The 13590-nt window shown below is 44.6% G+C and overlaps 1 protein-coding gene and 1 long non-coding RNA gene across 10 annotated transcripts in view; both read left to right on the forward strand.

Annotated features, from left to right (window-relative positions):
* The first annotated feature begins 583 nt into the window (after nucleotides 1-583).
* Nucleotides 584-3505, forward strand: LOC139361772 (uncharacterized). Its single transcript, XR_011619400.1, has 3 exons — nucleotides 584-2314; nucleotides 2509-2944; nucleotides 3261-3505. It is a non-coding gene; the product is annotated as an uncharacterized lncRNA (long non-coding RNA).
* Nucleotides 3506-6366: 2861 nt separating this feature from the next.
* The window catches only part of LOC105480503 (dedicator of cytokinesis 3), a 647888-nt gene continuing 640664 nt past the window's right edge, over nucleotides 6367-13590 (forward strand). For 5 of the 9 annotated variants that reach the window (XM_071091774.1, XM_071091775.1, XM_071091776.1 and 2 more), the window contains exon 1: nucleotides 6403-6741. In XM_071091774.1, the coding sequence (XP_070947875.1) occupies nucleotides 6705-6741 (37 nt within the window). In that variant the 5' untranslated portion in view covers nucleotides 6403-6704. Of the gene's footprint in view, nucleotides 6742-13590 lie in introns of all 9 variants that reach the window. The other 4 variants (XM_071091778.1, XM_071091779.1, XM_071091780.1 and 1 more) reach the window with 3 other exon arrangements.

A 13590-nucleotide genomic window follows, 5' to 3' on the forward strand; every position in this document is an offset into this window, starting at 1 on the left:
TTCCCTATTTGCAAACTAGGTCAGAACCCCTAGTTGAGGCTCCCTCTGTACATGTACACTTTCTCTTTCTCTTCTCTCCTAGTACTTGTCTCTCTCTTCATTTTTTTTGTTTTGTTTTTTGTTGTTTGTTTTTGTTGTTGTTGTTTAGATGGAGTTTTGCTCTGTCACCCAGGCTGGAGTACAGTGGTGCAGTCTCGGCTCACTGCAACCTCTGCCTCTTGGGTTCAAGTGATTCTACTGCTTCAGCCTCCCTAGTAGCTGGGACTACAGGTGCTTGCCACCACACTGGCTAATTTTTGTATATTTATTAGAGATGGGGTTTCGCCATGTTGGCCAGGCTGGTCTGGAACCCTTGGCCTCAAGTGATCTGCCTGCCTCAGCCTCCCAAAGTGCTGGGATTTACAGGCGTGAGCCACTGCGCCTGTCCTGTGTCTTTCATTAGATATTTGCTGGTGTGATTATTGGTTCAATGTCTCTTCACCTAGCTAGATGTTAAACTCCATGAAGAGAGGCTGGACGCAGTGGCTCCCTGTTATTTATTTATTTATTTATTTATTTATTTATTTATTTATTTATTTTTTTGCTCTGGACCTGGCCCATAATAGGTGCTCAATAAATGTTTGGTAAATAAATGACTCAAATTTTTTACACTTCAAGATAAAAAGTAGGAAAAGTTGGTGCGGATAAAGTCTCAGTTCTCTTCCTAGCCCCAGTCCCATAGCATTTCAGAGATGGGGTAGGTGGTGCTACACTACACAACAGGCTTTTGCTTTTAACTCATTTAACTCAAGTGAGTTGGTGAAGGCATTTCCATTGGTGGCTTTTTATGTGTAGATAAATTACCTCTGTCCTGATTTGGAATATCTGTGCTATTTTGGGCTGTTTTTCTCTTTTGGGCCTATTTGTATTGTAGCAATAATTTCACCATTTGGCTATGCAGAGGCCCAATTAGTATTACAAATATGGTTCCATAAAATTTGCTTCTTGACATCAGAACGTTTTGTTGCTAATTACTCTCCAAGGTTTTTAATTTCAAGCCCTCCTTGGTGACTTAGTGCAGAAATTTAAGGACATAATTATTTCCCCCAAGGGAAAAGAGAACTAGGTAATGCCAAGTTTCCATCTACTTGCGCTTCCTTCCAGGGGGTATCTTGTTTTTGATTCTATCTCTGCCCTTTCTCCTGGACAGAAAATAAACAAGCAAACAAAAACCCTATTGGAACAAAAATATGAATTTCTGGAAAACATTAAAAGCACTAATTTACGAATATATTCATCCAAACAACATTTACTGAGCACCTACTATGTGTCAGATGCTGCATGCTAGTCACTAAAAATAAAAAAGAATATAGCATGGTGCTGTCTCCAGGTAGCTCACAGTCTTGAGTGGGCAGGACACAAGTGCTGAGAATTCTCTGACACATCTGGACACATCTGGGGGTGCTTCTCATGGTGGGGCTTGTTCATTAGACCCCATCCAGAAGTGCTGTATCAGTCTCCAGGAATTACAAACAGGGGAGATTTGACCATTTCTCATTTGAAGACCTTGGCTAACTGAAAGAAATCCACATTTTAATAATATTTTGAATGGGTTGATAAAATAGGAACAGATGGTTAAAGTGTGTCATTTTAGGGAAAATAATGAAATATTGCACTGCTTAATCCGTCTTCCTGTCACACTCTTCCCTATCCCCTCCCTACTGAAAATATATTCAGATACAACAAAACTTAAAGCAAAACACTAATATCTTCTTAGACAATTTAGGTCTCTTCACCTGAAGGGGCTCTAACTGTGTCAGCCATCTCTGTGTTAACTTCATCTTTTTTTTTTTTTTTTTTTCAGACTCCACCCAGGCTGGAGTGCAGTGGAGCAAAATCTCGGCTCACTGCAACCTCTGCTTCCCAGGTTCAAGTGATTTTCCTGTCTCAGCCTCCTAATTAGCTGGGACTCCAGGTGCATACCACCATGACTGACTAATTTTTGTATTTTTAGTAGAGATGGGGTTTCACCATGTTGACCAGGCTGGTCTTGAGCTTCTGGCTCCAAGTCATCTGCCTGCCTCAGCCTCCCAAAGTGCTGGGATTACAGGCGTGAGCCACTGCGTCCATTTGTGTTAACTTACTTTGAATTAGCCCCTTATTCTAAAGTTGCCTCCTGAAAGGAGGCTTCCTAAAAGGTGTTGCTTTGGGATAAATAAGGGGTGGTGGTGAAGTGGCACTAGCTTGCGCGTCTCTCTGCCACGAAGAAAATTAGCTCTGCAGATGTTTTACAACCACAGCAGACCCACTCCTTGAGGAACCCAGAAGGGCAGAAGTAAGTTGGATAATGTGTTCTTGAGCCTTCCATTTACCTGACCCTGGGGTTCATATGGGTATAAGCTCTAGCTGCTGGCACTTCCTGATCAAGAGAAGGCAGAATGTCACCACTATCACCTGCACTTCGTTTGGATTTGCCTCTATACCCATTGCATTTCTCTGAAGTTTTTTTCTACCATTCTGCTTGGACAGAGCATCAGATGAAATCAACTGCTGAGAGAGGGAAGTGAGTGCTGTGGTGGCACCGTTGCCAGAACTCTTGAGAATGAGCATCGTGTGCCACTTACCCACTGCTTGCCGACTTCAGTAGCAAGAGCCTCCAGAATGCTCATGGATAAACATCATCTTTGTGGCCACACATTGTTTTATGAGCTGAGTCATCAGACTGGCTGGCTCCTTAAGTACTGCTGTGTGATTCTCCAGGCAGCAGAAAACAAGGAGAGAAGATTAGAAGTGTATCTCATGGAGCTTTGCAAAGGGCCAGTATCATTCACCAAAGGTGATGGGGGATTTACCGTTATGGAGTTCGCTCGTGATAAAAAATTATTGATCAACTTAAACTCTAAGAGAAAAAGATGATGCTGTCTGCATTTCTTGTAAATCATTTATAAAATTTGTTTGGTTATAGGCTTTATTTTATTTTATTTTATTTGTTTGAGACGGAGTCTCGCCCTGTCACCCAGGTTGGAGTGCAGTGGCGCAATCTCGGCTCACTGCAAGCTCCGCCTCCCGGGTTCACACCATTCTCCTGCCTCAGTCTCCTGAGTAGCTGGGACTACAGGCGCCCACCGCCATGCCCGGCTAATTTTTTGCATTTTTAGTAGAGACAGGGTTTCACCGTGTTAGCCAGGATGGTCTCGATCTCCTGATCTCATGATTCGCCCGCCTCGGCCTCCCAAAGTGCTGGGATTACAGGCGTGAGCCACCGCGCCCGGCGGTTATAGGCTGTTTTTAACAGCCACCAGTCTTAACGAATTTCCTGTAGAAAACTTGATTCCTTTCTTGCTCATCGAGTTGCAATTTATCATCTAAGGTAATGAGTTAAACCTAAAAGTAACAGTGACATAAGTCAAACTGTTTGCATACTTTGTTTCTTAGATAAATTGCTCTATCATATTTATCTTTTATATAGCTACTCAATAAGACATTGCAATGAATTTTTAATTAAAACCAATATATCTATAACAAAGAAATTTAATTAATTAGAGTTTCTGAGTTTGCAGATTTGTGACTTGCTGAGGTAAATATCTCAGTTCTCTCTTCCAACCTATTTCATTATGGTCTCAGAAAACATACAGGGAGATCATTCACCCAAGACTGTATGTTAAATTCATGTTAGGTGGTAGGCACTATGTTAGTCTCTGTGTAAGGTAAAAATAATTGAAGAACAATCCTTGTCACTGAAGAAGAAAACAGATGTTTGCCAATGTGAGAAGCAGACCCATTTGATTTATTGGAGAAAGGTGGAATGAGTAAGTGCTACAGGAAAGGACATAATGGGTGTGAAAAATCCAGCTGAACTAACGGCAGTTGGGGAAGTCTTCCTCAGGAAAGTGGCCCTGAGACAGCTCTTGGAGGATGATGCAGATGTGTGGGTTTCAAGACTAGAGGACACGAGTTGAGGGAAACTGTATGCAAAAGCCCAGCCAGAACCAGGCAATGGTCTGAAGTTGGGATGGCCCTGGGAAATTCTGGGAAAGTAGTTTCCAGGGGGTGACAGTGTCAGAATGCAGACCTTCAGGTGCTGAGAATCAAATGAATTACATTGAAATAAAAGGATTTGGAGTGGATGATTCTCCTTTGTAGTCAGATGGAGAGAGGAGGAAGAGAGAGGAAATGGGGGGATGAGGGTACCAACAGGGCAGGTCTTCCTAGGACTGCAGAAGGAGTCTATGGAGCAGGTCAGGGTGAAAATGGGAGACGGGGCAATGATAGTTGAGGATCCTGAGAAGCAGTAGGTAGTGAGCCTGGTGGTGGCGAGAACACAAAGCAGAGCGATTGGAGAGGAGGGAAGGTTACTATGCTGAGGGTCTTGATTTTCAGAGGCAAGCTGGAAGGTAGCTCATATACTGGGAGAGTGTGTGTGTGTGGTGTGTTGAGTGGACTGGGAGCCTGAGGAAGGAAAGGATCAGAGCAGATGCTAGGGGGATAAGAGAGCAGGTGCACGGTCCTGCTGAAGGCCAATGTGTGCTATGCCCTTTTGCTTGAACTCACGCAATCTAAATTTATACAAATAGCAAGAGTGTAGGAGTCCAGGCTTACTAAGTCCCTTCCTTCTCACTTTGGTCCCTTCTTTTCCCTTCCCTGGTTGGGTTTAATGCCCTTCCACCCTGGAGCTGAGGTGTGCAATCATGGAGAATTTTCTTCATCTGGGAAAGCTGTAATCTAAGATGGATTCAGACTGGGAACAAGAGTATAAACTTTGGAAAAACTGGCCCTAGGCTCTGTGACTGTCATCACATACAGCAGACAAGGGAGTGAACTTAGAGGATGAAATAAGAGCTTTAAGGTTGTTCCCCGAAGGCCTGCGTAGCTCAGCCCCACTTGTTGACTAGCTCCCTGGAGAGTTCTGTAAGAATGTGGCTTCATTCCATAGTATACTTCCATGGTGGCCACTGGGGAGGGGTCTGTCTTCTCGGACGGTTAGCTCTTTCGTTATGTTGTTGGACATCCCTGCTACCCCTAAATAGAAGTGTATCTGGCTATTGAGAAATTCTATCATTCACAGAACAGACATTTTCTGGGCAGGAGTGGGCAGCTATGATTAGTGAGGGGAGGAGCCTAAAGATCGGAAGGTGGAAAGGGGTGGCCATAACCCAGGAGAGCACAATCAGGCCTGGGAGGAGTTACCAATAATGACACTTTGAAGGAAGAATCAAGATCTGTTGATTACAAGATATTCTTGTACTAGTCTGGCTTCCCATGCAACAACTATACACCAGGTGCTGGGTTGGTGGTGAGGGGTTAGAAAGATGATTTTAGCCTGGAGCTTGCCTTCTGGGAGCTGACAGTCTTATAAGGGAAATAAGACAAATTGAACATAGCTCCAATTCCAGACAAAGAAGGAAAGGAGCCTATGGGTCAGGGCAGGCTTCTTGGAGGTGAGGGGCTGAGCTGGACTTTGAAGGTTGTGGGGGTGTCTGAGAGCGCTAGTGAAGGATGACACTAGGGTTTTGACTTAGTAGTGCTAGTGACAGAGATGGGCAAATCTGCTGGGATTAGGGCATGTGGTCCAAATGTAGGTGTAAAGGAGAAGTTCTGCAGTTCATGGTCTTTGGTAAGTGGTTGACTTGGGGGTCACAAGGTGACATTTACAGGCATCAGAATGAATGGATTCTTAGGGAGGAGAGAGAGGAGGAGTTTCCCGTAGGAGCCTGTACTTAGGGCCCCAAGGGAGGCAGACACCCAGGAGCAGCAGAGGCCGTGTCCTGGGTAGGAACCTGAAGGGCCCAATGAAGTGCTTCTTTACTAGCAAGGCAGCTGTGATTATTCTGGCCCCAAACATTCACCACTCAGGCCAACTTAGAGAAGCAAGAACCTAGGTGTCAGCGGCCTCAGCCCAGAGGGTATCCAGGAGAGACGGCCACGAGTGCACCCCACCTAGTTCCCTCGTGGCGACTCCACCCTGCGGACCCTGGGAATGCACAGGGTGGCTCCGGGGACCTTTCCGACAGCACTGTGGGTGACACTGGGATGGGTCTGAAAATGGTGTCGTCTCCTCCTTTTCCAGATCTCCCCTCTCCAAGCAGGAGGCCTTTGGCCATCTCCGGGCGCAGGCAGGAGGCATTGGAAGCGGAAGCGAGTCTGGAGTCTGGGTAGAGGGAGTCGCCCACCTGACCGGCCTCGCCCCCTCCGTAGTTTGCTGCAGCTGAGGGCCCCAGACCAGCGAGAAAGCCAGTCCCGGGCCGGGCAGTCCAATCGCTTCTCGCGGATTTCCCTCCGCTGGCGCGCCGCAGCGGCGCGTGGATTCGCGCGCGGGCTCGGGACGGCGCGAGCCCGGGCAGCGCGAGCCCCTGCGCGGCAGGGAGTGGCGCATGCGCGGGCGTCCTGCGAGCCCGCTGGGGCGAGCCGAGCCGCGGCGGCGCCGGGAGCCCGGCGGCGGAGCTGTGAGGAAGCAAGCGGCGGCACGGGAGCAGCGGCGAAGGACAGGTGGCGAGCCTTCGCCCGCGCCGCCAGGGGCTGCTGGGCCACCCGCGGAGCCTCGCGGTCCAGACGTGGAGGGGGTGGCGGCGGCATCCCGGACGGCCTGTGAGGGATGCGCCGCCCACTGCCCCGCGCCGCCTGACCGTCCCCGCCTCGACTCGCGGTGCGCCACAGCCGGGCCCGCGGCCGTCCCCGCCGCGTTGTCGCCCGGTTGCCGCGCCCGCGGGGCCGCGCCCGGCACGGTCATGTGGACCCCCACGGAGGAGGAGAAATACGGCGTAGGTAGGTGAGGCTCCGGCCTGGCCTTGCCTGGGGTTCTGAGGGACGCGCCCAGCTCCCGGCCCCGCCTGGATTCGCATCCTCTCGCCCCCGCCCCTGCCCGCAGGCTGCGCGGCCTTGGCGCCGGGCTAGCGCGGGGTGGGGGCGGGTGCGGGTGCGGGTGCGGGGGTGGGCGCGGGTCTCTCTGCAGAGAGGGCGGCAGGGGGCGCTGGCGGTGCGGCCTTGGCAGGTGCGGCCCGCGGGAGGGGTGGGCAAGGCCCGGGCAGTTGCCCGAGGTTTCTGGTGTGGGCCACGGGGCAATTTTACCCGATAAGCCAAATTCTGGTAATATGTTTTTTTCGCTCCAGAAGCTCAATTTTAATGAGTTTCCGCACCTGAATTGATGAACCCGGTGGCTGTTTATTTTTGGTCTGGAACCTTAAACGGATGAAAAACGTTGACATCATTTTCTCAGTTCAAAAATTTGGACATTTGACTGCAAATGTTTGATCTGTTTTGTTTTGCCGTTAGTATTAGAAATAATACTTTACAATGGGAAATGTTTTTGGACATGTATCAATGTTTAGATGTTTTATAGACACGGGTTTTTTTTTTTAACCTGTTTTCAGTTGAGACCCTATTCCTCTTAGAAACCTTTTTTTTATCTGTTATAAGTGTTAAACTCCAGAAGCTAAATAACTCTTACAGTATTCTACTTCTTTAAAAAGAATATTCAGTAATTTAAAGTATTGAATGTTTTACAATTTTAGTTTTTTGTGTCAATTACATGATAGAGTTAAGCCTCATTGCATCACCTATCATCTTGTTCAGTTAGAAACAGATTTAAAATGTTGAGTGTACAGGTTTTATTTTTCCTAAGCTCGTAGTGGAAAATTTTAGATAGGAAATCTGTCTAAACAGATTTTTGTTTCCCATCTTTACTGCAATTTAGTCAAGATTTAGTTCACAGTTCACTACCAAATAACTTGAAACTGCGGTGGTAACGAGTGTTTTGGAATGCTATTAGGCAGGTTATCGTGTGAAAATGAAATTTATTTAAATTTGAGGACCAGCAGAGAGGTCTTCTATTCTGGTAGAAAGTCTTGTTTTAAAAGGAAACTTTGTGAAACAATTAGCTATGCTAGGGTGGAGGTGATAACGGGAGCTCTGGTCCTAGAGTCTCTATTGAGAAGGAATTGGGAAATGATGCGAAGAGCTAGGATTCATCTCTAAGGACATTTTACCCCTTAGAGTATTCCCTGAATACTGAATTGATTCTGTGAAATGAGGAATTGGTGGTTTATCTTCTCCATAACTCGCTCCCAGAACTGCTGAACTAGAATAACAAGTAATCAATGTGAGTGGTCAACTCTCCAGTGGCACCCCATGATTGATTTTTTTGGAGGGGAGAGGAGCCCTTTTTTTGGGGTGGGGAGGAGCCCTTGAATAGTGAACAAAGTGGAATTCAGAGTCCTAGCTTCTCTTTACTGGTGGTGTGGGCAAGTAATTTAACATCATTTTCTTAATGTATAAATTGGGGATAATGTTTACCTATCTTACAGGGTTGTGAAAGTGAAATGAGAACATGCGGAATGCTTAATAAGCGTTGGTTTCTTCTTTTCCCCTTAGTATTTAGACTAATAACACTAAGTGTGTTAGTTCTGAGACAGAGCCAATGCAAGGTAATCAAGATAGGTACATGTGAATCTGAAAGCACTAGGATTTGGTGTGTGATTTACCCAGCAAGATGCAACGGAATTCTTGCATTCCTAGGACTGTGTGTTTAGCTTTAGAAAAATTGTTACTCCCTTTGGGAGGCCACTGCATTGGGCTCAGGGCAGAGCTTAAATGCTTGCTAAATGAGAGAGAGAGTTACACTGAAGACGTTTTCATAGCAGCTGTGGTTTAGTATAATTTAGATGCCTTTTCTACCAAACCAAGCAACTCTCTCCCTGTTTATCTCACAGTCTTCTACTGTCCCCTCCTTAGTTATGATCTAAAAGTTTTTGTGTAAATTGTTTAAAACTCAGGACACAATTTTTTTTTTTCCCATAAGGATGTTAGGGCTACACTTCTAGACCTTTTCATAAAATCCGCTTTATGAAGTAGCTTATTCATTATACTTATGAGAAAAATAGTCAATTAAAATGGCATTTTTGCCGCATCATTTAATTGCTATGAAGGCTAGCTTGAAAATTGAACCATTATCATTTTCCTGTGAGAAAATGTTTGAGTTTCAGCTTTGATTTTTATGACTAAGTTGGAGCACAGATTTCTGTTTCTGTTTGTCAACCTATAACCATATAGCAGAGAGGGAAACCCCTTATACTTAATTTCCTACCAGTTTGGAGAAATTTGTGGAGGAGGGCCTCGAGGGCCTCCTTTTGCCCTGATGTTAGTGAGGGAAGGAGTCTCCTGTTGCAGCAGTACAAAGGGTTTTTTCCACTGCAGCCGTTCATTTGTATTTGACATTGGTAAGGCTTTGAGATCCTATAGTAATATCTTATTAAATTTTTTATAATATAGGAATTCTGTACAGGTTATAACACGACTGAATTGTTTGGTTTATTCATTTAGGATGAGGTGATTACTGAGCTCCCCTTTCCATTATAATATTCTGTGAGTGACTTTAGGCAGTGGGGAGGACATTATCCTTTTCGGAGGGTCAGTGATCGGCCTGTCAATGTGCCCGGGACTCTCACTTAGGTAACCCCATGTCGATTCCCAGAGTAGTCTTAAGACTATCATAGATGAAGAAACTGAATCCCAAAGATTGTTAATACTTTTTTTTTGTCTTTCAACAATTGTATATTTTCCTTAATTTTCTTCTTGGCAGTGGGCAGTATTTTGTGATATACTTGACTGTCTTGCTTTCTTTCTCTGGTACTGTAAGGTACTGTTCTTTACCGTACCCATTCGCCCGTGTTTTGACTTCTTATGTCTCTTTCCCTCTTAGAGAATCTCTGCTTTCCTTTCTGTTGCCATGAATGCTTGGAAAGTCCTGCATCCTTCCATTCTTTATTCTACCTTTCCAAGAAGCTTCCTGCTCTAAAGTGTATTAGGTGAGAAAAATCCAGCTATTTTTGTGAAACACCTGTCTTTCCCTATACTGACTGTACCCAAAGTACCAAATGTAGAATACAAAAACCAAGAAAATACTTTTCTTACCCTCTAACAGGAGCAACAGCAGGAGCAACAAACACCAACCAATTTTTAAAACAAGAGTGTTTGTAATTAAATTCCTTGAATAGAGGAGCGGTAAAGGTTTGAGTATGTATGTATTAGTTTGACGTCTTAGAAGTGGAAACTGCTTCAGGTCATCTTGTTTATTCTGCTGCTGTCGTGGGCAATTTTTTTGTTTTTTTTGTTTTTTTTTGCTTGAGAGATGGGATTCTGCTGTTGTCATCCAGGCTAGAGTGCAGTGGCATGATCATAGCTCTCTGCAGCCTTGAACTCCTGGGCTCAAGCAGTCTTCCCACTGCAGCCTTCCAAGTAGCTGGGACTACAGGTGTTTACCACCTTGCCTGGCTAATATTTTTTTTTTCCTTTTTTTGAGATGGAGTCTTGCTCTGTCATCCAGGTTGGAGTACAGTGGCATGATCTTGGCTCACTGCAAGCTCCGCCTCCCGGGTTCATGCCATTCTCCTGCTTCAGCCTCCCGAGTAGCTGGTACTACAAGTGCCCGCCACCATGCCCGGCTAATTTTGTTTTTGTATTTTTAGCAAAGATGGGGTTTCACTGTGTTAGCCACGATGGCCTCGATCTCCTGACCTCATGATCCGCTCGCCTTGGCCTCCCGAAGTGCTGGGATTACAGGTGTGAGCCACCATGCCCAGCCTTGCCTGGCTAATTTTAAAATTTTAATTAAAAAAGTATTTTTTAGTTATATGGTCTTGCTATGTTGACCAGGCTTGTCTCAAACTGCTGGCTTCAAGTTATCCTCCCATCTCAGCCTCCCGAGTCACTGGGATTATGCCTGTGAACTACTGTGCCCAGCTAAGGCAAATTTTTAAATAATTTAGGGCATTTATTGCTTATTTTTTCTTAATCCCTTTTAGTAGAACATGAAAAATTTTTTTCATTACCAATCTGAAGACCTTACATTTTAGTTTTGTAATGTTATATTTTTTCCTATTTAAAAAGTAATGCATATTTTATGCATTATTTTTACCTAATTTCCTTTTGGTTAGGTTTCCCCAGATAGGGAAGAAAAGCACTTAAAAACAAAACCAAAACAAACAAACAAAAAAAACGAACCCTGAGTCCTTAAAAGAAACTTGTAAAGATCCTGTGGTGCAGGAAAATAATCTGAAGGTGGGGAGGGAATAGATCCTTGAAACCAGATCTGAAATAATTAGTGTTCACAAAATTTGAGTAAATCTGTTGGTAAATGTACTAGAATTCACACTGTCTGAAGACAGTGTGCTCTTTAGATATTTATTCAGTGAGGGAAGCCCAACCTTTGCAACCTCTGGAAGGACCCCAATACCCCTTTAGAGGTAAAGACATCATCCACTAGGGGTAGGAAAGATTTCATATACCTATAACTTTATTTTGTTCTGAAAAGTGAGGATGTGCTTGATGTCTTGTTTAGTGTTTATGGGGAACTTCCACATTCATGATTCTACTTGAGCTTTACACTATATCACCGCCTCTCCCCTCTTTTTTAAACAGATGAGAAAGCAGCTTTAGCTGAGAGAAATTAAGTAACTGATCTAAGGTACTTTAGATAGTAAGTGCTGAGTTGAGATTTGAATGTAGAACTTTGAGATTCTAAGCCACAGATTGTATTATTACACTGTGTCCTCTGAGAGGAATGTGTCAGTAGTATGACTCTGGCTTGAAAGATGAGATATACTCTACAGTTTTCAATTTAAACTGGATAGTTACATTTAAGGAATTTTATTTCTGTATTGGACTTTTTTACTTTTTTTTCCTTTTTCTTTTCTTTTTTTTTTTTTTTTTTTTGAGACGGAGTCTCACGCTGTTGCCCAGGCTGAAGTGCAGTGGCGCGATCTCGGCTCACTGCAAGCTCCGCCTCCCGGGTTCCCGCCATTCTCCTGCCTCAGCCTCCTGAGTAGCTGGGACTACAGGCGCCCACAACCGCGCCCGGCTAATTTTTTTGTATTTTTAGTAGAGACGGGGTTTCACTGTGGTCTCGATCTCCTGACCTTGTGATCCGCCCGCCTCGGCCTCCCAAAGTGCTGGGATTACAGGCTTGAGCCACCGCGCCCGGCCTCTTTTTTTTTTTTTAGACAGAGTCTTGCTGTGACGCCCAGACTGGAATGCAGTGGTGTGATCTCGGCTCACTGCAATCTCCACTTCCTGGGTTCAAGTGATTCTTCTGTCTCAGCCTTCTGAGTGGCTAGGATTACAGGTGTGCACCACCACGCCTGGCTAATTTTTTTGTATTTTTAGTAGAGACGGGGTTTCACCATATTGGCCAGGCTGGTCTCGAGCTCCTGACCTCAAGTGATCTGCCCGCCTTGGCCTCTCAAAGTGCTGGGATTACAGACGTGAGCCACTGTGCCCTGCTTTTTTTTTTTTTTTTTTTTTTTTTTTTTTTTTTTTAAAGATGAGGTCTTGCTTTGTTACCCAGGCTAGTGTGCTATGGCATGATTGTAGCTCACGGTAACCTTGAACTCCTGGGCTCACGCTGTCCTCTCCAGTAACTAGGATAACAGTTCCATGCCACCATGCCCAGCTAATTTAAAATTTTTTTTTGTAGAGACTGGGTCTTGCTATTTTGCTCAGGCTGGTCTTGAGCTCCCGGCCTCAGGAGGCCCTCCCTCCTGAGGAGTGGCGGGTTTACAGGTATGAGCCACTGTGCCCAGCCTGTCGCCTGCTTTTTTTTTTTTTTTGAGATGGAGTCTCGCTCTTGTCTCCCAGGCTGGAGTGCAATGGCCGGATCTCAGCTCACTGCAAGCTCTGCCTCCTGGGTTTAGGCCATTCTCATGCCTCAGCCTCCCGAGTAGCTGGGACTACAGGCGCCCGCCACCTTGCCTGGCTAGCTTTTTGTATTTTTTAGTAGAGGCGGGGTTTCACCATGTTAGCCAGGATGGTCTCGATCTCCTGACCTCGCGATCCGCCCGTCTCAGCCTCCCAAAGTGCAGGGATTACAGGCTTGAGCCATTGCACCCGGCCTGTCGCCTACTTTTTAATGGGGTTGTTTGGTTTTGCTGTTGAATTCCTTGTATATTCTGTATTTTAGTCCCTTATCAGATAAATAGTTTGCAAATATTTTCTCCCATTCTGTAGATTGTCTCTTTACTGTTTGTTTCCTTTGCTGTGCAGAAGCTTTTAGTTTAATGCAGCCCCATTTGTCTATTTTTGTTTTTGTCGCCTGTGCTTTTGAGGTCTTAGTCATAAAATCTTTGCCTAGATGAATGTCCTGAAGCATTTTCCCTATGTTTTCTTTTAGTAGTTTTATAGTTTTGGGTCTTATGTTTAAGTTTTTAATCGTCTTAAATCTATTCAGTAGACTTCAGATTTCTAGTTCATTTTATCATGCAGTATTAGACTATGATTTAGAAACGTTAAGCTAAATTGTAAACATGGCACCTATTTCTGTGTAGTATTAGACGCATTCTGAAGCAGGACAGTCTCAAAAGAATGGTCATTGAGTTTGAAACTACTTTATCTTCATACCATATTTTTATATTGGTGCTAAATTTTAATTTTTAATAGCTTGTGTTTTGAATTTTTTAAAATTTTTGTGTCTTTATTCTTTAAGAATGATCTGAAATTATTCCCAATATGTGAGCATTATTGGATATGCTATATTAGGATTTTAATTCCAATGTTATGCTTTTATTGTAATGAACAAACCAAACCTGTTTATGATTATGCATTTAAGTGTTTGCATACCCCCTT

Source organism: Macaca nemestrina, chromosome 2 (genome assembly GCF_043159975.1).
Source record: "Macaca nemestrina isolate mMacNem1 chromosome 2, mMacNem.hap1, whole genome shotgun sequence".
In the NCBI taxonomy this organism is placed as follows: domain Eukaryota; kingdom Metazoa; phylum Chordata; class Mammalia; order Primates; family Cercopithecidae; genus Macaca; species Macaca nemestrina.